At 40.6% G+C, this 21,392-nt stretch overlaps 3 protein-coding genes and 1 pseudogene across 7 annotated transcripts; 2 read left to right on the top strand and 2 right to left on the bottom strand.

Annotated features, from left to right (window-relative positions):
• Positions 1-1,347: 1,347 nt before the first annotated feature.
• Positions 1,348-8,507, bottom strand: LOC109973642 (transforming growth factor beta-1-induced transcript 1 protein). Of its 2 annotated transcripts, XM_020623391.1 has the most exons (11): positions 8,158-8,507; positions 6,099-6,149; positions 5,598-5,746; positions 5,392-5,447; positions 4,760-4,896; positions 4,592-4,673; positions 3,772-3,856; positions 3,029-3,214; positions 2,773-2,946; positions 2,562-2,643; positions 1,348-2,042 (listed from the first exon to the last, which is right to left on the bottom strand). In XM_020623391.1, the coding sequence occupies exons 1-11, from the start codon at positions 8,168-8,170 to the stop codon at positions 1,870-1,872; spliced, it is 1,188 nt and encodes a 395-aa protein (XP_020479047.1). In that variant the 5' UTR covers positions 8,171-8,507; the 3' UTR covers positions 1,348-1,869. The 2 variants fall into 2 exon arrangements, with proteins under 2 accessions (XP_020479047.1, XP_020479048.1); XM_020623392.1 differs by lacking the exon at positions 6,099-6,149 and having other exon boundaries at positions 1,350-2,042; positions 8,158-8,506.
• Positions 8,508-10,190: 1,683 nt separating this feature from the next.
• LOC109973625 (elongin-B-like) lies at positions 10,191-13,346 on the bottom strand. 2 transcript variants are annotated; one of them, XM_020623370.1, is made up of 4 exons: positions 13,258-13,346; positions 12,303-12,437; positions 11,958-12,066; positions 10,191-11,021 (listed from the first exon to the last, which is right to left on the bottom strand). In XM_020623370.1, exons 1-4 carry the CDS (start codon positions 13,258-13,260, stop codon positions 10,909-10,911), a joined length of 360 nt encoding a protein of 119 aa, XP_020479026.1. In that variant the 5' UTR covers positions 13,261-13,346; the 3' UTR covers positions 10,191-10,908. The 2 variants fall into 2 exon arrangements, with proteins under 2 accessions (XP_020479026.1, XP_020479028.1); XM_020623372.1 differs by lacking the exon at positions 13,258-13,346 and adding an exon at positions 12,955-12,976.
• Positions 12,996-19,529, top strand: pkmyt1 (protein kinase, membrane associated tyrosine/threonine 1). 3 transcript variants are annotated; one of them, XM_020623369.1, is made up of 8 exons: positions 12,996-13,016; positions 14,133-14,545; positions 15,425-15,662; positions 15,797-16,076; positions 16,164-16,270; positions 16,357-16,529; positions 16,755-16,975; positions 18,824-19,529. In XM_020623369.1, the coding sequence occupies exons 2-8, from the start codon at positions 14,174-14,176 to the stop codon at positions 19,200-19,202; spliced, it is 1,770 nt and encodes a 589-aa protein (XP_020479025.1). In that variant the 5' UTR covers positions 12,996-13,016; positions 14,133-14,173; the 3' UTR covers positions 19,203-19,529. The 3 variants fall into 3 exon arrangements, with proteins under 3 accessions (XP_020479025.1, XP_020479024.1, XP_020479023.1); XM_020623368.1 differs by lacking the exon at positions 12,996-13,016 and adding an exon at positions 13,312-13,374; XM_020623367.1 differs by lacking the exon at positions 12,996-13,016 and adding an exon at positions 13,381-13,523.
• A 913-nt stretch (positions 19,530-20,442) lies between these two features.
• The window catches only part of LOC109973614 (rho-related GTP-binding protein RhoG-like), a 1,859-nt pseudogene continuing 909 nt past the window's right edge, over positions 20,443-21,392 (top strand).

Raw genomic sequence — 21,392 nt, 5'->3', positions numbered from 1 at the left:
CTGTTTGCCCTTCTGGGAAAAGCAGTAAACCAATCCTGACACCTAATGGTCAAAGTCAACCAAAGTCAAAAGCTTTTTTGAACCCATGAGTTCATGTAAGAGATAAGAGATATACACAAAAACTGTCTTTCTAATGTTTACGTGGATGTAGTCTGATCTGATTTCTGATCGGGTTTACTGAAAATGGTTACTATTCCAGCATCACCTCACTTCTCTTGATGCTCCAAAAAACAATTTCAATCCCAGTCAGTTAACTTCCCACTACATCTCACTGACAGCAGAAGGTTTATCAAACATTATTGTCACCTAGGAGAAAAAGGACACACTTTAAAATAAAAGAAATGCCTTAGAAATCATCGTTAGATTGTGATGACTGCTTAAGAAATAAAGTATTCACCCTCTGTAGAAATGTCACTTCCTGACAGTGCAGCTAAACTCCTTATTCTATACCTGTACATGCATTTGATTCATTCATTCACAAAACAAAAAGTTGTGTTTACCTTTATTTTAGTCTTTGGAATTGTTTTGGGCAAACTGCATAGAACTTTAGTGAAAGAATAATGCAAAAATATCTGACTTTAAACACATGTTAGCTTAGTTTGTTACACAAAACCATATATAGCAGTCAGCATTTAATATATAAAAGCAATGGCAGTGGCATACTTTTTGAAATATAAAGCAAATATATTAAAGGGGATTTTCTTGCACAACAGTACAAGTCTTTGAATGAAACAATACATTTGTTCTCATTATACTGTATCTTTTCTACCTTTGGCAAAAGAAGTCAATTTTCAATATTCAATTTGAATCAATACAGTATGTAAAAGATTTACATACATGACAAAATTATGTGGCATAAATTTCTATCTGTCTAACCAATGCTAGATTTCTCTAAATGTGGTCAACGTTTTTGTCAAATACACAGAAATGAGTTGGGTTGAATGATTCTCTCTTTTCTCTCTTCCTCTGTTGACTCTAATGTTTTAAAACCAAGAAAGAGACCAGCTCCACCCTCATTCCCACAGTAAAAAAAAAAAAAAAAACTGAACTCAGCGCATACAGTTTCTCTGACCCAGAGGATGGGAGGCAAAGTCCTTTTTGTGTCCTCAACCAAAGAGTTTGATGAAACAGGGGTGGCAGTATGGCTTGTTCTCCTGCTCCTTGAAGCAGCCTTTGCTCAGAGGCTTCAGGCAGAAGTGACACACAAGGTGGTGGGGGTGGAATTTGGCCCCCATGGCAGTGACACAGCGGCCCAGGATTGGCTGCTGGCAGTGACAGAGAAAAGCAGTGACAGAGAGCCCTGATTACAGAGCTGTAATGTGAAATTACAACTCTGTCATGACATCATCCCAACTTATTTTAGCGTTAGGGTGTCTGGAAAACATTTATTACATGGTAGTTTTTCCTGAGAGCTTTTTTCAGGAACATCATATGCACACTCACACTGTACCACCAACATCTGAACTGTCAGTCACAGAACAGCTTTACTGTGGCAGTTATGGGGAAAATGTCTGAATCAGTGAATCATGTGACACTAATAACAGTGTGTTGGTTTCAAAAATGCTCCATGACCTATTTCCAGCAAAGATTTTAGAAATACTGAGGTTATAAATCCAGAACTTCACCATGTGACACACCACCAACCAACCTCTGTTTAGTGAGCCTTTAAAAAACCCAACATGTGTAAATGAAGCATCTAAAGTCCTCATCATGTCATTATAACCCCCCACAACTGTCCGCAGTACTATCTATGATCCTGCGTATAATATTACCCTATATATTCCTTCTCCAATCAACCTGACTTTTTCTCAGAGTTAATTAGTGTTACAGTGCTACAGCACATACCAGCATAATCCGTGGACACAGTCCTCAAGCCCAGAGACAAACACTCACCCTACATACGAAGCATTGTGGGTGCCAGAGAGAGTTTAGAGCTGAGATGTAGTTTTCCAGAATAGGCTGGCTGCAGCCTTGACAGCGAGAGGCAAACAGAGTCAAGAAGCACTGCTGGCAGTACTGCTGGCCGTCGCGGTCATGGAAGCCTGCAGAAGACATGATCACAAGAGTTAACCAGACAATGCCGAACACTGGTCTCAACCTTTTCAATGTAACTGGTTTGTGGAACATTAAACGTCATTATGGTTGTAATGCTTTCCAGTTTTACTGATCTTTTAATGGATGAGACTATTCCCTTTTTTTCTTTTTGGTCTCAAAGCCTGTAAAACCTTAAACTTGATCATTTTCCTTCCAGTAAAACAAAGATTCTGTGTTCCTGTGTTTTCTTAGAAGGGTGAAACTGCCTTTGCACCAGAGATTAGGTCACAAGACATGAATGTCTCCTTTGAAAACCCCATCAATTAAACATTTAGGGGATCATATGGCAGAAATAAAGTCAGTATCAGTAGATTTCTGGAACATAATTGAAAACTTCCAATTAAAAATCTATAAATACAATAAACTTGTTTTTTTCTGAGGCTCTTTGTATGTGTGACCTCATTGCAGTTCACAGTTAACATCTGTGTGTTAGACCCAAACAGGATACAGTATGTGCTGCCCATTACCTTCCTCTCCAAACGCCCGGCTACATTTAACACAGCAGAAACACTCTGGGTGCCAGTTCTTGTCAAGAGCCGTGACCATTTTCTAAACAAGAGGGGGGAAAAGGTTAAATAGCTTTAAATGGGTTGTGGGAATGTATTTGAGCTGATCCTGTTGTAATAAGTTCAAAATGACCTATATACTGTATGACATGTGCACATCCAGGTGTCTCACATTTAGTATGGGCTTGTTGCAGTGTGCACAGTGAGGGGAGAAGAGTGTGAAGTAGTCTGACTCGCAGTACGGCCGCCCGTCCTTCTCAAAGAAGTTGCGACTGCCCAACTCTGTCTCACACTCTGTGCACACAAAGTGCTCTGGGTGCCAAACCTTCCCCAGAGCTGTCACCACCTGCATGATGAAACGGGCAAATATCAAGTTGAGTTTTTAAAAAAAAGGCTTATATGCATCAATATGTAGACTTATAACTCACTTGTCCTACTACTGGCTTTTGACAGGCTGAACAGTTTCCCTTGGGGGAGGTCTGAACTCCTTGTCGGCTCAGATCCGATTGGAGGAGTCCCAGCATGCTGTCCAGCGAACCGCCTGATGAGGGCTGTGGGAGAGTGGCGGACTGCTGCTGCGGCGCTGTCACCACTGGAGTGACAGGTGCAGCTGGCTAAGAGAAGAGAAAGAAAAACAACAAGTGGTACATCTGTCTATGGGATTTACATTCTCCAAGAGCTTATTGTTGCTCTGCAGTTGGTCTGAAATCACCTGCAATGAAACACAGTGAGGTAAATATCAACACCTCAGTATCACAAGGTAGCAGTAACTGTCCAGCTGTGTATTTTTCTTTCTTCCCATAACCCAAACTTACAATAACAGAACTATGTCCTTTGCTCACATGCTAGTGACTGACTTGCTGAAAAGGAAAATAACTAGACTGCAGATCTATAACTCTGACTTTTAACTATCTGAAGTTATTTTTTCAAGCAAGTAAAAATCTCCCTGAAGACTAATTTCCACCCTCAGGCCATATCTGGTGACTGATTTATACAAGGAAGCATGTTTGTGGCTGGGCCACACAGTAGGAGTTAGTCATCGTGAAGTCAAGTGAAGAACTTCATGCATCCACAATGAATCAGTGTGAGTTGTGCTAAAGCTGGGAATGAATGGGAGGAAGAAAAAACCATATTCTTGCAGTAATGTTCAAGCTGTTGTGTGGATTCTTACTGTGCTCTGGACTCTGAAGTCTGACAGAGAAGCCATCAGTTTGTCCAGCTCCAGTGTGGCTGATGTTGCTGAAGGCTTCGCAAAACTAGAATACAAAAGACAACTCGTGTTTTAACCAGCCCACAAAATTCACTGTTTTATCTGATGTAACCCAAGATTCTGCTCAAACTAAAACCTAGCTAGTCAGTTTGGGTATTTATAACCTATTCAATGATTTAACAGTCTTTGATAAAGTTACAGTAAATCTGCACAAAACAGACATGAACGTAAAGTTAATTACAACAGTTCCCCACTCATATATATATTGCTACAAATCAGTCGGTGTACACTAAAAGTGACCTGGAGTAAGCATCAAAAAAATCCTAGTTTTGGCAGAACAGTAGACCTACAGTATGTTGCAAGCAGGGGATGGATCTAGAAAGTTTTGGCCAGGCTGGCAAGGGGGAGGCACAGGCTGAGGGGTGGCACATTTTAAATACATGAAAAAAAATTAATTAACCCACCAGTTCTATGAAATAATAAACCATACATTATCAAGAATCAAATGATTATTTTGTGTAAAAGTGAGACACACATTTACACTCCTCATTTACTCCCAGCCAGGGACATCACTGTGTGCAAATTTTTATTCATTAATATTGCCAAGCATCACATTTTGACTGTGGCACGGGTGGGACCGGGGAAGGCCGATCAGATTCTGGCAGCAGCCAGTGCCCCTCGGCCACCCCCTGCTAATGTAAACTACAGTGGAAAACGCCCACTAAATTGCAGTTCACTATTTCAGCTCTTTAGATATCATTAAACTGATTCAATTTGGTACCTGGAGGAGGAGGTCGTGGCCTTGTCCTTAATCTTGTCCCTCTCATCTTTCTTAGAAGAAGGGAACTGGGCCAAGATTTCATCTAGGGACAAAAACAAGATCAAAAGAGTAGATTCACTTCAGATTTAAACAGATATAAATACACACACCACTCGGTCAATTACTAACCTGTGATATTGAACTGGGTGGCGTTGAGTTCCTGTAACAGATGGTCCAACTCACTCAGGCCTCCTCCTAACAGCGAGGAGGAGGAGAAGGCTGGAGGAGGATCCACTGTGCGGGGAGAGCGCGGTTTACACACTGTGCTGTAAAAAAGACCAAACAGGCAGAGTTCAGAAGTAACTATGATTATAAAACATAGTGCCAGTAATGTGGTTGGCTTCACTGTGGTCACTGTGTCATGAATCATACACTGGTCTTGTCCATTCATGAATGAGTCATGCAGCAGTGGTTTAAGATCCAAGCAGTCATTTTCAAAAATGGACCAAGTTTTCACCCATTTGTGTAATAATATATTCTATACATATACTAATTATTCTGAAGAAATCTGAGTTGTGGGTGGCTGTCAGGCTCTGCATCTGTGTAATGTCTCTCTCTTTTTTTTCAGAGTCTCTGTCTTGCTTTTGGGTCCTGTGCTTATCAAAATTCGACCTGAGGCATTCTGACGCCTGCAGCCAGGCCAAGAAATGTATTCCACACAGGTCATACTATATTCTGCTTATTTAGTCTGAAATTTAAAAATAACAATGGACCACAACACCATGTAAAATGGGTTACAGAAAAATCAGAAAGGGAGTTACCTGTATAATTTGTCAGGGTTGGAGTTCTGGGAAGATTTCATAGCTGCAGAAACAGTCTGAGAGGCAACACAGATGAACAATCAATCAAGCTTTTCACTAAGAAAGATACTACAAATCCAGCATTAACTCGTGGAGAATATTTGCAGGAAAAGTTCAAAATGCAGTCAGAATCAGCAATAAAAAAATTGGTATGAACGCATCCCTACTTGCTGTGGGGTGTAAGCGGGCGGCGGCGGCCGGGTTTGGGCAGGTTCCTGGGAGGCAGGATTAGCATTTTGTGGAGGGTCAGAGGTGAGTAGTACGGGAGACCGAGCTAGAGGAGAGCTGGTGTTCTCCAAATCAGCGAGGAGGGCATCTTAAGGGAGAAGAGGGGAAAATGATAAAACACAAAACAGTGTGAAAGTGATGGAGGTTGGTTGGAGTTACAGGTTTCAGCTTCAGTGGTCTGTGATGAAAATTCAAGACAAGTTCCTATTCAGTGAAATATCTCTACAATATGAATATCCCTGGTGGTGTTATTATTATTCTGTTAATGGAGTATCAAAGGCCAACTGAAAAAGATATGGGTTAAGAAATGAATTTAAAAACCATGTGGTGCAGATGGAGATGACAACACACTGGACGATGTATGATGTTAAGAAAAGGATAGATGACGTACTGGCAAACAGGATGAAACACATACAAATACATGCCCAGCAGTTACGTACCAAACACAACAATACGAGGACTGAGAGGGTAGTTAGGTGGCTCAGGCACTCCTAAGGAGAGACAGACAGCCTGTGTGACCAGTACAGCAGCAGCAAACCAGCCCGCATGTCACACGCGAAACAGAGGACAGCAAATGTCCCCAGTCACTAATCAGTCAGAGGATGGGGCACTCAGAACTGGCACCACCCAGAGGTAACGAATCCATCGTCATAGTGAGAAATACAAACATTCCTGCATTCATATGCAAGACATGGCTGAACAGAAAGGAAGCAGAGGAAGAGTGTTGGCAAGTGTTATCTAAACATCCCCTTGAATTCAAAATGTTACTTCAGTTAAAAGTACAAATGTATTCATGTCAAAATATAGTTGAAGTACCAAAAGTAAATGTACAGATGCATTATTATGAACATCTGAAGTCATAGCTGTTCTAATTTCTTCTGTGTGCTTTTACAATTTTTGTCCATGTTGGCTTAAAAGCTGAGCTTCAACGTTCATTCTTTACTTTGGAAACATCAGGTGAGACAACAACACAAAGTTGATTTAGTTGTATTTCTCCTACTTAGTGCTGCCATGAAAAGGACCTTGTGGCGAGGCTGTTTAACTGCTGTTTCCAAGCTTAAGAATGAACCTCAACCTCTCATATTCTGGCAGTTTTTATAAACTGAAATCATGGCTGCTTAATGGATGTTTGCACCAAATATTAACTCCCAATAAAGTACTGCTTCAAACATAGTTGGTGATCACAGTTGTTATAGACGTGCTAAAAGCCTAAACATAACCAGTTTGCCCAGCCTTAGTTCATCTCTGCGGTTACTTTCCCAGATGATTCACACTTCTGGTACGACCATGTGGTGAGAATCCTGTGCATATACTTCATGCCCTCCTCCTCTCTGCTATGTGTCTCTGTCTCTCTCTCTCTCTCACACTCACACACACACACACACACACACACACACACACACACACACACACACACACAAACTCATACAGACTAAACTGCTCATATAAGGAGTTGAACTTCTCTCAGTGGGAATTATGACCATATTTAGAGCTGCATGTCGACTTGTTTGTCTTGGCCAGTGGCCTCCCTAACAAGTGGCCTCTCTCACCGAAAGCCTTGCCAGATCCGGTGCATAAACCTCCAACACTGTTGAACAACAACAGCATAAATCAAGGGTCTTGAACATGGCCATTGCCTTCTCTAACACTCACCCAGTAACATGGTCTCACTGTGGGCAATCCAATCCAGATGTGCCCAGATGTGCTTGGCTCCATCTACTCATTCCTTATTGCTTAAAACTCATATACATTCCTGAGTTGTGGACATCATAAAAGAAAAGTTTCTGAGAAAACAAATGGACAAATGAGGAAAAAGGCCTTTCTATTTTCATTGAACTCTGTGGCTTTTTGAAATGGTAGTGCAGCCCTGGGCTATTTCAGGGCCTTCCTGACACAACTATTCCCAAACACAAAGCTTCTCATAATGTTGTTCTGCAAATGAGAAAAAACACTTCAATGTCTTTATCAACAGGAAAAGCTGGTCAGTCCTCTCTGACGTCTTCTCCCCTTTAAAACAGAAGACACTGTTTAACATTATGTGGCATTCTCCTCATCCCTGACTTCTGATGGATGGATATGATGGTCGGCTGTGGATCCCTTCAAATATAATTTAATTTGTAGACCATGCATGAAACACTCTATGGTGCCCAGGCATCAGCACAGCACCAGTTCTTGTATTACCTGTATGAGTATGTGTGCATTATATTAAGGAGAATATAAAATGAGAAAAGTCCTCAGTGTTTCTGCTACAGGAGGCAGTTCAATTTAGTGATATGCCATAGCTTTTCTCTGCCTAAAAGGTTATTACCTGTCTACAGCCAATAAAATTCATTTTATATAAACAGCCCCATACATGTCCTTGAGAAAAAGGAAAGCCTGTACTATGACTGCCAGAATCAACCGCGACCTTATTTCCTCTGGTTGGGCACACCACCCCTTCCCAAAGATCCCTGCCAGATATCTCAACATGTAGTTATGAAGGGCTGCACTAATACTTACCTAAATCCTCCATGATATGATTTCAGCCGAGTGGTCTCCTCTTTGTGCGAAACAGCGGGGACGTGCACTGCATTAATAAGTAGTGATGGGCATGTATCAAAGCCCGCGAGACGGGCAGCCTCGTAGCTATTGTCTGCGTCGGTCCTGAACAACTTCTTGGATACCGTTATCCGCCGAGGGAGGAGGAGGAGGGGGAGGGGGAGGAGGTTCCGTTTCGTTTTCCTCCACCCCTCTTTTCCTGTGTAATGCCTACCAGGACCTCAGACCGGAGAAGGCGTAGTTAAATAGATGCGGTCGCAAACCCGCATTCCCCGCACACAAGACGTCATCCTGGACATTCCTAGTCCATATATGGGATTGGGAACATTATGGATTTAGTGACGCTACGACGCGCGGTCGCTGCTACGGTGAACTTGTGCCTGAATAAAATATTGGAAAAAATATTGGCCTTCACAAAAAATAAACCAAGAATAAACACTGGCGGGCCAACGCCCCCTTTAAAAACAAGCTTGTAAGAAAATGTTTTATCCATTTATTTTTTTTATATTTTAATATCTGCATCCCATACCAGCATTTACAAACTAATATAAATGCATACGACTATGTGATCATTTTGAAGAGGCTTAAAAAGAAGCATGTTTTATTATAAACCTATGCTGCAAATTATTAAAATTAAAACTGATAGATTAGGTGATGTCACTGATTAAAAAATAGGGAAAAATCTCTTTTAAGAGCACTGTCTGCTTCATGCCTGGATTAAAGGAGAACACTGCATTTTTTATATAATTCACATTCCCATAAATACTCTAGAAACCAAAAGTCTCAAAGTGATTTCACATTAGATTGTGTTGAATTAAAAAAAAAAAATACCTGGGCATTTTTAACAGAATGACTCCATCATTTACTCTGCCATTTCTTATTTACAGCCTACTTATTTAATATTGAAATTACAGAATAGATTATTTCTGAAATGTCCTATTATCAGACTGACATTTCTTTTTTAGCACATCTTTGAAAGCGTGTACAAACAAGAAAAACAACTAGGGACTGAGGACTTTTTCACTCTATACAAGAGCATGTATTAAGACAAACTTAAAAATTACTTTAAGCATGTCTTCAGAGTTTCATCAAATAGTGTTCAATGTATACAAATATTTTCCAAAGGGCCCCAGAATGTGACTACCTTTGGTGCAAGTCAGTTAGTTGGTAATTTGTTTAAACAAATGTATTTAGAAAAACGCACCACACTCTAAACCTAAAAGTGTTGGATTTTGGCACAGAGCTGCTCTAAAAGACATGGCCCCTGGTTTATATTTTAGACCTGGTACACAGAGATTTTGACTTATAGCGGAAAAAGCACAGATGAAATTCACATCAAAAATTTTGGGATAAACGACTGTACTGAGTGTCTTTTCTGTGCAAGTATTTAAGTTCTTCTTCTCTGTGTTTGTGTATGTTTGGATACTTCCTTTCTCTGTGACATGGGAAATTCAAAACAGACCTTATATTTTTGAGACATTCCGTTCAGGTGAGCTGATCCCAGGCTCTTGTGCATGTGGACTCAATGCAACACCTGATTGAAAGAGCCCTTGTTAATAAAATTTGTTTCACCTGCACTTTCCCTGCTGTGGCAAATCATTCTGCCCTTTGTTGATCTGGTAAACACAATGAATTGCATTGTGCTGTAGGAAAGATGCTATATAAATAAAGTTTGATTTATTGATTGAAAATGCCTGCTGTGAACAAGGTGCAGAACTGAGCTGATATTGATGCAAGTGGTGTGAATTCCCAAACAAATGAGTAATTAGCAAAAGCAACTGATATCCAGTAGACCCTTACAATTTTGATATTGTCTTTAAATGCAGACACAAAGCTCACTTTAAAATAAACTCAACCCGAAGTGTAAAAAACAAAACAGGAAAAAGTTTTAATTAAGCAAGCTCACAGTAACAGGCTAACTTTGTGTGATTAGGGAAAGTGCACACTGATGATGGTGAGATGTTTTCAAAATTAAAGTGTGACACACACAGGAAAATGCTCCTCTTCTGTTTACTGCATCACAGACAGAATGTCCTTAGACTGTTGTCCAAGAGCCCTTGGTCTCAGGGCACAAACCATACAACCAACAAGTGACAAGTAAATCGTACTGAAAAAACAAAATGACAACAAAAAATAAAGTAGCAATCATTATAAAGAAACTCTTCCCTGATATGAAATTCGAAATGTTCAATTGGGAAAAAAAAATCTGGGCAAGGAAACTTATCAGTTGAAGGTTCATTTGTTTTTGTGAACACAAAGCCTTTGTTTTGAATTTGTTCATGCGGTTTTCCAATTCACACACTGAACTCCTCACCTATGTATGATGCTTCTGAAACACTGTGACACACAAGTATACCTTCACCTTTCCAAAATATTAATGATAATAATTACAACAACTCACACATACATAAACACATTCATACTTCCAAACCAACTTCTTCACTCAAAACATTTGAGCCAGTTGGTATCGAGCAAGAAAAATCGAGGAGCAGAACTGCATGTGATGTGGAAATCATTAAAAGTAAAAAATAATAATAATAATAATCTGTGAAGTAAACTGAAGGGATGCTGGGGTGATAGCATGAAGGAAACATGGATAGGTTGGGTTTCCTATAATGTCCCCATCCATCAAAAGAAATTACATTACATATCATCCACCCCACTACTTCTCCACTGCGGTTAATCCACACACACCAACTTCCCTCCCTGCTATCACTGCACCGCCTGTTCATTGGCAGTGCTACCAGAGTCCTGAGGCTTCATCACATCGGGTAGTTCCGGGGGGCTGGAGAAGGCCTCGATGTGCAGCTGCTCAAACATTTCATCTGGAGGACAGAGGAGACAAGGAAACATTAGCTCCCTCATGATGGCAGAGTTGCACATGGCTACATCAGTCATGTCACAAAGTTGCTGTTGTGAACATTTACTGCAAGCAAGTGTTGCTGGGTGAATGTGCATCGACTCAATTTGTTGTTTGAGCTAACTAATGACATGCTTAAAACAGGTCTGAGTAATATGCTCAAACTAAGAGTTGGGTAATTTAAGCCACAGCTACTGTATATGTCAAGGGGAATTTGGTCACATGGACTAGTTTGTTTCGTCTGAAACCAGCGAAGACCTCATGAGTATTTTCAGACTGACAACTAAAATATGATATACTCACCTTCTGTCACTCATGTCTTGTGCACTGTGAACTCATGCACAATATGGCATCAAGCTGGTTACATTGAGAGTTTGATGGTGACGTGACCAACTGACATTAAACTGCCCACATTCAACATTTTGGAGCAACATTCAGAAGCCATGCAGGGAGTAATCCATTGCAGAAGAGGTAGCAATACCGATTTTTGCATCTTTTATGACGCATTTTGAATAAAAGGCACAATGCAAATTTCTGTCAAGTGGGAAAGCTTCATTCTGCTGCAATTATAACTATTACTGTGGGTTCTAGCAAATAAACCCTATATGAAACATTTGCACACAACACCAATTTAGAGATCTTGAGGGCCTAAATGAGACTGAGGAAGATTAACTTTTCCTTTTATCATGCAAATTGTTACTGATGTGGAACTATTTCATTAAACACACAAGTCCAAAACAATAATTAGAGAATAACTCCCCACCCAGCTGAGCAGCATAATGTTGGGGGAAAAAAGCAGAAAGACAAGCAACACGTTTTGCACAAAAACACCTGAGGAAAAAAAAAAAACTAAAGTATATCTGCTTCTTAGAATCACATAAACAGCATAAATTAAACATACCATTTATGCGGAAGGCTAGACCAACTGTAGCTGGGGCTTGAGGTCTGGCAGTCTGGTTGGTGAATCCACAGTCGCCCAGAGTTTTGCTGTCCTCTAGCAACTGGTCATCCTGTGGAACAAGAATTGAAAATGTCACAGAATCCCATAATACCATCAGAATCTGTGCATTCATGTCAGTGAATTCGGTCACCCTTACAAAACAAAAGTAACATACCATTGTCACTGAAAATGCTAAGATGCATAGTATTTATTTCAACAAAACAAAAACATCTAACTAATCCATCTGATTCTGTAACACTGTCAGTTACATGACAGGACTAAGTTTGGTGTAGCTGATAAGTTTACTTTGAAGAGCCGCTGGTCTTCAGGTGGTCTTTTAAGAATTCCTTCAACAATTCGCTTCAACTCGTAGACAGTGGTAGACTCCTTGGCATCTGTGAAGATTGTGGTCTTGTGACGCCGGATCATTAAGAACACATCCTGAAAGAAAGTGGACACAGAAATATATATTAAAAACACAACTATGTCAAAGACAACTTGATTTGCTGTTTACTCCTAAAGATGACGGCTTGATGTTGGTTCCAAATAATGGTCCTCTGTAAAATACGATAAAGTTCGATAACAGACACAATCCCTCTTAATTTGGCAACGCATTGCAGTAGGATTGTCTGACTTGTGTCGTATAAATGTCCAAACATGACACCATATTAACCTGTATGTAGACTGAGCGTCTTATAAGCAAATACATTTTAAGTGCGTTTAAGTCTGTAACATAGTTGTTTTGCCCGTTTGACTGGCTAGTTAACTGCGGACAGAGGCTGGCATTTAACTAATTCATAAGCTAGTTAATCATAGCCAGCGATGGCAAGCAGGCATAGCTCTGAGCTAACGTTAAAGCGAGTTTAGCCACAGGAAACACCCTTGATATTTTTGAGTCAAAATGAGTCCTGACAGTTAAATTAATAACCGTTGTAGGTCTTCCAGTGACAGCACATACCCATCTGATCTGCCTAATGTAACGGGGTCACTGTGGTTGCCTGACGTTACGTCACTTCCAAGGTTAATCAAGCTAACTAAGATTAGTTACCTCGCTACAACCTCTTGTTAAAGATGGGAAGGCGAGGCTAACATAGCTAACTTAGCGTTAGCTGGCTAGCAAACACAAACTGAACCAAACATTTCTATAAAGAACAGTATAGTTTATTACCAAATCCTTTGAACAAAGCGTTTAACGTTGATTCACGGTTTTATCTAGGAATGAATCTCACAAAATTATCAATGATAATAATAATAAAATTACCATTTCAAGTGATCAGCTAGCTAGCCAGTTACGCCAGCTCTGTGTTGTACAGCAGAATCCCAAACTGCACCGCTTGCGGATATTGCGCAATTCGGATAGACAGTCTATTCACGAAAGGCAGGTACTCCGGACTACGTATATTGTTCAGAATTTGGCGCGAGGTAGTTACATGCTTGAAGGGTGTACGCGGCGCAGTTTGATTTGAACACAGCGGTCTTCTGAACCCCACTGTGCTGAGGACGGTGTCTCGTATACACTGGATTATGGTCTGTGCGATTATTTTAGCAAATTCAGCTTTAAATAACGTTGAACTGTCATTTACAGCATGTTATTTGGCTGTAAGTTAGCTTAGCTAGCTCACTTAGTCGTGTTGTTATGGTGTTGATGAGTGGGTAACGTTACGCCCTTGGTTAGTTAATGTTAGCCAGAATTTGTGGAGGTGACATTTGCGAATGCCAAGAATGAATAGTGCTACTTTATGAAATAATGTTAATTAGCCAAGCTAATTTAACAGAGTAACTGAAAATGACAGTACAGTGCTTTACTCAGTTAATCTAAGTAACGTTACGTTACATTAACAGCTCTTTTCTACCTCATAACGCCCATAGCTTCCCACTTTATATACCTGTTGCTCTGCAAATGAGCTGACCAGCTTGTCAAGCAGGATGTTCAGGATGTCAGATTGTGATAAAGGAATGTAACCAAACTGGACAGAAAAGGCTTTATTTTGTTTTCTTGTGTTCTGTGGTAAATGAGTATGATAAATTAGTTCTTCATAATTTTAGAAAAGCACATTTATGTGCATCTGTATATAAAAAAGTACATTGAATTAACTATCAACTAAAATGTTAAAGGTTTTCTTTTGACTATTACAGCACACTGTCTTCAAACTAAGGCGCTGAAAAGTCCCTACATAATGTCAGTGGCAGTGGAAACCACAGTGTCCAGGGTGCCTCTCCCTGTTCCAGCCCACTTCGCCCATGCAGAGCAGTCCTTCTCCCTCAAAAAGCGTCGTCTCCCTTTTTCCTCATCGTCTATGTCCAACTCATCCTGCTCTTCTCCTGCCTGGCTCTCACATTCTTTGCCCCCCTTGCCACCATCAAAGGGATGTCCTTTGAGCAGGATGTTCCCGCAGCATTCATCCCCCTGGACACCCCTGTCTTGTTCGCTTAGTAAGTCTTTGCCTCCAAATTCTGTATATGACCGCAGCAAACAGCAGTCATATTTCAGTCAGTGCTTCACTAATTTGGGCCTGCTGGGAAGAGGATCCTTTGGAGAGGTCTACAAGGTGAGTAAGACAGAAATATGTGTGTCTGTGTGAATGAAACTGGTATGTGTATATACTCTGCAGACAGGTGACAAATTAAAGGAAAAACCTTATGGGAGTGGTCTCTTCTAGGATGATAGTACCCCTGACAATACTGTAGGACATGAGGGGTCAGGGAATGGTTTGATGAGTATGAAAATGATGTGAATTATTTGCTGTGACCGTTGCAGTTACCAGATCTCAGTTGAACACCTATAGGAGATTTTGGTTTGACGTGTTAGTGTTTCCACCACCATCATCAAAACACCAAACTAGGGAATGTCTTTTGGAAGAATAGTCTTCATCCCTCCAGTAGAGGTCAGAATCAATGCCACATTGCACTGAAGCTGTTCAGGTGGCCCAACACCTTACTAAGATACTTTATGTTGGTATTGCTTTTAGTTTGTCACCTTACCTGTGCATATGTTCTATTATATGTTGCTTTATTTTACATTATCAGGGACAGGATGGATGTTGGAAGTGATGTGATAAAAAAAAACAAACAGCTGTCCATCTTCCTAAAGAAATAATACTGTGTTTTTGTTGCATACCTGAGCAAAACTGATGGCTCAGGATGAATCACGTGTAGAATGAGAAATTAATAGCCTCTGGTATGAAGATGAGAAGTAAAGCCAGGTTGAAGATTTAAAAGCTATGGGCAGTGCATATTATCTCTTACATGTCTTACTTGTCTTTTGTTTCTGGACATTGGGTTAGTTTGAAAGGAAGTCATGTTATACAGTATGTATCACAATATATTCAAATATTATATATTAAGTCATATTTTCTGTCTGACCAAGATAATCATTTTGAGTTTCCTGAATAGATGACAAAGCCTCAGCAATGTATTTATTTTTCTAGGTGCAAAGCAATGAGGATGGGCACCAGTATGCAGTGAAGCGCTCTGCTCAACGCTTCAGGGGTAACGGCGAGAGGAACCGGAGTCTGAGGGAAGCCCGGAACCATGAGCGCCTGTGTCCTCACCCTCACATCCTGAATTTTGTGGCAGCCTGGGAGGAGTGGGGCCGACTGTACATTCAGACAGAGCTGTGTAGCACCAGCTTGCTGCTCCATGCAGAGAGCAAAGCTCCTGGCCCAGGTCTGTGTGTAAAGGACAATAAGGCAGATGCTAGCACTGGCTTTTAATACACCTAATATACTATGCTTGCTCCAGTTAATTGTCACATTCTAAGCATTACTGACAGGGCTTTATTTTAAAACTTTCCAATCCAGATGAGCCTGCAGCATGGGCCTATCTCTGCGACCTCCTGTCAGCATTGCAGCACTTGCACTCTCATGGCTTTGTTCATCTGGACCTCAAGCCTGCCAATGTCCTTATCACTGACTCTGGCCGTCTCAAACTGGGTGACTTTGGGCTGCTATTTGAGCTCAATCAGAAGAATACAGCACCAGTGGAGGGGAAAGTGAAAGAAGATGCTCAGGAGGGCGATCCCAGATACATGGCCCCTGAGCTGCTCCGTGGGGAGTATGGCCCTGCTGCAGATGTTTTCAGGTACAAATTCCATATATGAGAAAATTAAACAATATCCTATAATATTTAACTGATTGATAAGCACCTAAATATATCATTTTTATTCAGTTTGGGTGTTTCTATCCTGGAGCTTGCTTGTAATATTGAGGTTCCAAATGGTGGCGAAGGCTGGCAACAGCTCAGACAAGGCTGTCTTCCTTCAGAATTTACTCGTGGTAAGATCCTCTTTATAAGTCCTCATTTGTCTGATGTTTTTTATTCAGATGACTTATATCTTTAATATTGCACTTTGTTTTTTCAGGTTTGTCAACCGAGCTGCAGACAGTCCTGCGGATGATGCTGGCTCCAGATCCCTCTGAGAGGCCAACAGTCTCTGAACTTCTTGTCCTCCCTTCTGTTAGGAAACACAGATGGAAAAGGCGCATCTATCTAATGATCACCGAGACAGTATTAACACTGGCCTCCCTTTGCCATGTAAGGTTTTTTTTTAAACATTTAACATTGGGAGTTTGATTTACATGATTAAATATGTAGCCTTACTCTGAGTGACTTAACATGGTATCAGCAGTCTTTACAAAGTCAAACATTAAACAGGCTTATGTAAAAATATGCAACATCTAAGGCAACCTGAAACATACATGTATGCTTCTTCTCAACACCAAACCATATGTTTTTATTTTCCTGGGCTTTTTCTCATAGTTGGTGGTGTGCTTCGGGTGTAGGCTCCTGTCCTCCCTCAACTTGTCCTTTCTTCCTCGTCACACCAAGCCAGTGCCCTGCACTCCTCCACGGGACAGCTGGGAGCAGGATTTAACTCTGCCCCTCAGTGCCATGCATGCTGATTTGGGGAGCCCAGAGGATGATGCCGTGTTTTCGCTGGGTCCGACAGACCCAGAGCTTTCTCCCACCTTCTCACACAGGTAGAGAATCTCTCTGTCAATCGGGTGATGAGCTTGATGAGCTAGTTGCCCTGCTCTTTAATCTGAAGGCACAGAAGAGAATTTCTCACTTTGGATCACTTGAGTTTATAAAATGTGACTAGTCCATATGTACAGTGGTGTGAAAAAGTGTTTGCCCCCTTACTGATTTCTTATCTTTTTGCATGTTTGTCACACTGTAATGTTTCAGATCGTCAAACAAATTTATATATTAGTCAAAGATAACACAAGTAAACACATCATGCAGTTTTTAAATGAAGGTTTTTATTATTAAGGGAAAACAAAATCCAAAACTATAGAGCCCTGTGTGAACAAGTGTTTGCCCCCCTGTCAAAACACTGGTTTATCGCACCTGAGTTCAATTTCTCTTGCCACACCTGTTCGCAATCAAGAAATCACTTAAATAGGACCTGCCTGACAAAGTGAAGTAGACCAAAAGATCCTCAAAAGCTAGACATCATGCCGAGATCCAAAGAAATTCAAAAACAAATGAGAAAGAGAATAATGGAGCTCTATCAGTCCGGAAAAGGTTATAAAGCCATTTCTAAAGCTTGGGGACTGCAGCGAACCACAGTGAGAGCCATTATCCACAAATGGCGAAAACATGGAACAGTGGAGAACCTTCCCAGGAGTGGCCAGCCGACCAAAATTACCCCAAGAGCGCAGCGACAACTCATCCAAGAGGTCACAAAAGACCCCACAACAACATCCAAAGAACTGCAGGCCTCACTTGCCTCAGTTAAGCTGAGTGTTCATGACTCCACCATAAGAAAGAGACTGGGCAAAAATGGTTTGCATGGCAGAGTTCCAAGACGAAAACCACTGCTGAGCAAAAAGAACATAAAGGCTCGTCTCAGTTTTGCCAGAAAACATCTTGATGATCCCCAAGACTTTTGGGATAATACTCTGTGGACAGACGAGACAAAAGTTGAACTTTTTGGAAGGTGTGTGTCCCATTATGTGTGGCGTAAAAGTAACACCGCATTTCAGAAAAAGAACATCATACCAACAGTAAAATATGGTGGTGGTAGTGGGATGGTCTGGGGCTGTTTTGCTGCTTCAGGCCCTGGAAGACTTGCTGTGATAAATGGAACCATGAATTCTGCTGTGTACCAAAATATCCTGAAGGAGAATGTCCGGCCATCCGTTTGTGACCTCAAGCTGAAGCGAACTTGGGTTCTGCAGCAGGACAATGATCCAAAGCACACCAGCAAGTCCACTTCTGAATGGCTGAAGAAAAACAAAATGAAGACTTTGGAGTGGCCTAGTCAAAGTCCTGACCTGAATCCAATTGAGATGCTGTGGCATGACCTTAAAAAGGCAGTTCATGCCCGAAAACCCTCCAATGTGGCTGCCTATTTAAGTGATTTCTTGATTGCGAACAGGTGTGGCAGTAATCGGGCATGGGTGTGGCTAGAGAAATTGAACTGAGGTGCGATAAACCAGAGGTAAGTTATGTTTTGACAGGGGGGGCAAACACTTATTCACACAGGGCCATATAGTTTTGGATTTTGCTTTCCCTTAATAATAAAAACCTTCATTTAAAAACTGCATGATGTGTTTACTTGTGTTATCTTTGACTAATATATAAATTTGTTTGACGATCTGAAACATTACAGTGTGACAAACATGCAAAAAGATAAGAAATCAGTAAGGGGGCAAACACTTTTTCACACCACTGTATGTTATATTTTAGAAATGTCTTTTGTTGTATGGATATTGTACAAGTAAAGAAATGGCTACTGGGCCACTATTGTTGTCTCTGCCTTGACTTTAATTTGTTTTCGTCAAATCCCCTGCTTAATTTTTTACCTTTCTGAACTTCCACAGGGTCAAATCTCGATTGTCTGTGGAAAGCACATCCACTCCTCTCCCAGGTTCACCACAACACAATCATCGAAGTCCTGCCCACACACCTACTCACTCGCAACAGAGTGACTGGTCCTCCTGTAACTTGGCTCAGACCCCCTCCAGCATCCACTCAAATGGTTCTTGCCACACACTGACCCCCAGTGCCAGCCCCATACATGCAGAGCACCATACAAATAGCATCAACTCCCTTCAGAGGCGACATCCTTCATCCACCAAGTCCTCACAGCGGCGTAATTACAACTGGGTCCTTACAGAGGAGGTTTTACCCCGACCTAACCTTGAACCCAAGAACCTGCTGAGCTTGTTTGAGGAAACAACCCTAGAGGAACTGCCATAAGTGTAAGACTGCCACTTCACATTCAGGGACACCGTTTTTCAGTTCAAGTGTCAGAGAATGAATGAATGTACCCAGTTTACTCTTGGATTGTATAGCTGTTTTTTTCGTTCTGCCATTTTGTAAGAGTCCTATAAAAGCTTCTGGTAGTGATTATTTAAAAAGATGAATTTGGGGCAAATTAATGAATATGTAATCAGACTGTAAAGCACTTTTTATGTTTGTAAATATCTGTTATTGTTTATTGTTGCATAAGATGCCATTAGTCTTGTGTACTCTTGAGTCATGTACCTTAAGAGTTACAAAAGAATAAAATTAGGGAACCTGAGAATCCAAACTTGTGGAAAATTTTTTTACCTTATGGAACTTTCATAATATAATTAGGAAGGAAAAGTTGGAAAGCTTGAATATCTGCATTGATTAATGTAGATAAGGATCAGAACTAGCTGGGATGTTTGCGTATTAACCAGTAGATGGCAGAAGCGCACCTCACGCTTGAAAGACCTAGGATGTGGATGGTAATGATTTGTGCACTCAACAATACCAACATCTGTCAGGCTGTCTAATTCCCAAGCCGTTACTTGTACTCCAACTACGTTCATCGAGCATATATGCCTGACCTGGCCATAATTCTGCAGCCTGGATGCGTATCTCTACCTAATTGTGATCACTGAATAATGAACATCTCAAACCAGATCACTATTAGATAATTGGAAATTCATGAAAGACTGCAGCAGTATTTCATGGGATTATATTAGCTTTAAGTTAAGCATTGTCAATAAAATATAATAACGCTATTCCTGTTAGCCTATTAAATACTGAGATCGTGTTGGTTTTTGTAATTCCTACAGCACTGACATAACATTGAAATATTTTTCCTGTGTTATCGGCAGTCAGAATTTTAGTAGGGGCAAAGTCATAATAATAATACTGTTTAGAAAATGATCTACAGTATCTGGAAAAGTCAATTGCATGAGTTAATATGCATTCTTTTATTAAAATAGCCTGTTCAAAAGAACGTCAAAATTCCCACTAAATAAATAAAAAGAATCCCTGCTGTTTGTCAGAAGTTTAGACAGTTTACTGTGTTACTGTTACCATAGGTGGGCTTAAGTCTAGGCTGAAGGACTCAATTAGCAGACTCGGACAGAATATTTAAGATGACTATTACAAACAGTTAGAGTAAGGAGTTAGTGTCCCAGGCAGGAGTCAACCAATCCTGTGTCTATGTGCCCAGTGAGGACTGTAGCAGGTGCTGGGAGGTTGATGACTAGAGAGGTGCCAATGAGGCAGGGCACTCTGACAGACGTGGTGGTTGGACTGAGGCTGCTTAGGTGATGGCAAAATGTTACAGGTGAGTGTGTATGATAAATTCTGTTCTATATTGCCAAAAAGATTTAATTGATCACATCCCATCTAAATCGCATACATATACTGTATATATTGTATAGTATGTAGAAGTAATGCAGGTCCATCTTTTGGAGAAAAAAGATGAACCAACAATACAAGTTTGTGTTTTGTGTCTATCTGTTGTGAGGTAAGATAAGGTGAATTACATTGTTGCACCTCATTATGTCAGTTTATGACATGACATGACACAGTGTCTTTCCCAACACTTTGAGGGTATTTCCTAATTCCAAAATTTTCAGCAGGTACTTCCCTTTCCTTACCAACCAGACGAGACTTGTTTAAGTTTGATGTTAAAGCACTGCCTGCTTAAGAAGCTGTGTCATTTCCTAGTTAATACATTTTTCTTTTCACTAAGGCAAACTACAGGACCCTGCAACAGATTTAGGAGGTAAGTACCTATTTCATTTTATTTTATTTACTGATATGTTTGCTACATCTTTGGTCAAAAATAAACACCTTGAAGATAATATAGTAAAACTACTTTATGTCTAATGTTTTAATATGCTTTAGATTTCAGTTTGACCTGGAAACAAATCAAACCAAGATTTAACATTATGTTGAATGGACATTACAATAAAGTTTTTTTTTTACCTGCAGTGGAACGGGCACAAGTGTTGAAGTGTTAAATGAACATGAAAGAACAAAATCCATCAACGATGTTAAAGAGGCATGTGTAAAGTATTGTGATTTTGTTTCAGATTCTTTGGAGACGAAGTTGTCATAATGCAGACTGTGAAGTGTGTGGTTGTTGGAGATACTGATGTAGGAAAGACCCACCTACTC

The sequence above is a fragment of the Monopterus albus genome, unplaced genomic scaffold (assembly GCF_001952655.1).
Source record: "Monopterus albus unplaced genomic scaffold, M_albus_1.0 scaffold297.1, whole genome shotgun sequence".
Taxonomy (NCBI): Eukaryota; Metazoa; Chordata; class Actinopteri; order Synbranchiformes; family Synbranchidae; genus Monopterus; species Monopterus albus.
This window is presented reverse-complemented; position numbering and strand designations above follow the sequence as displayed.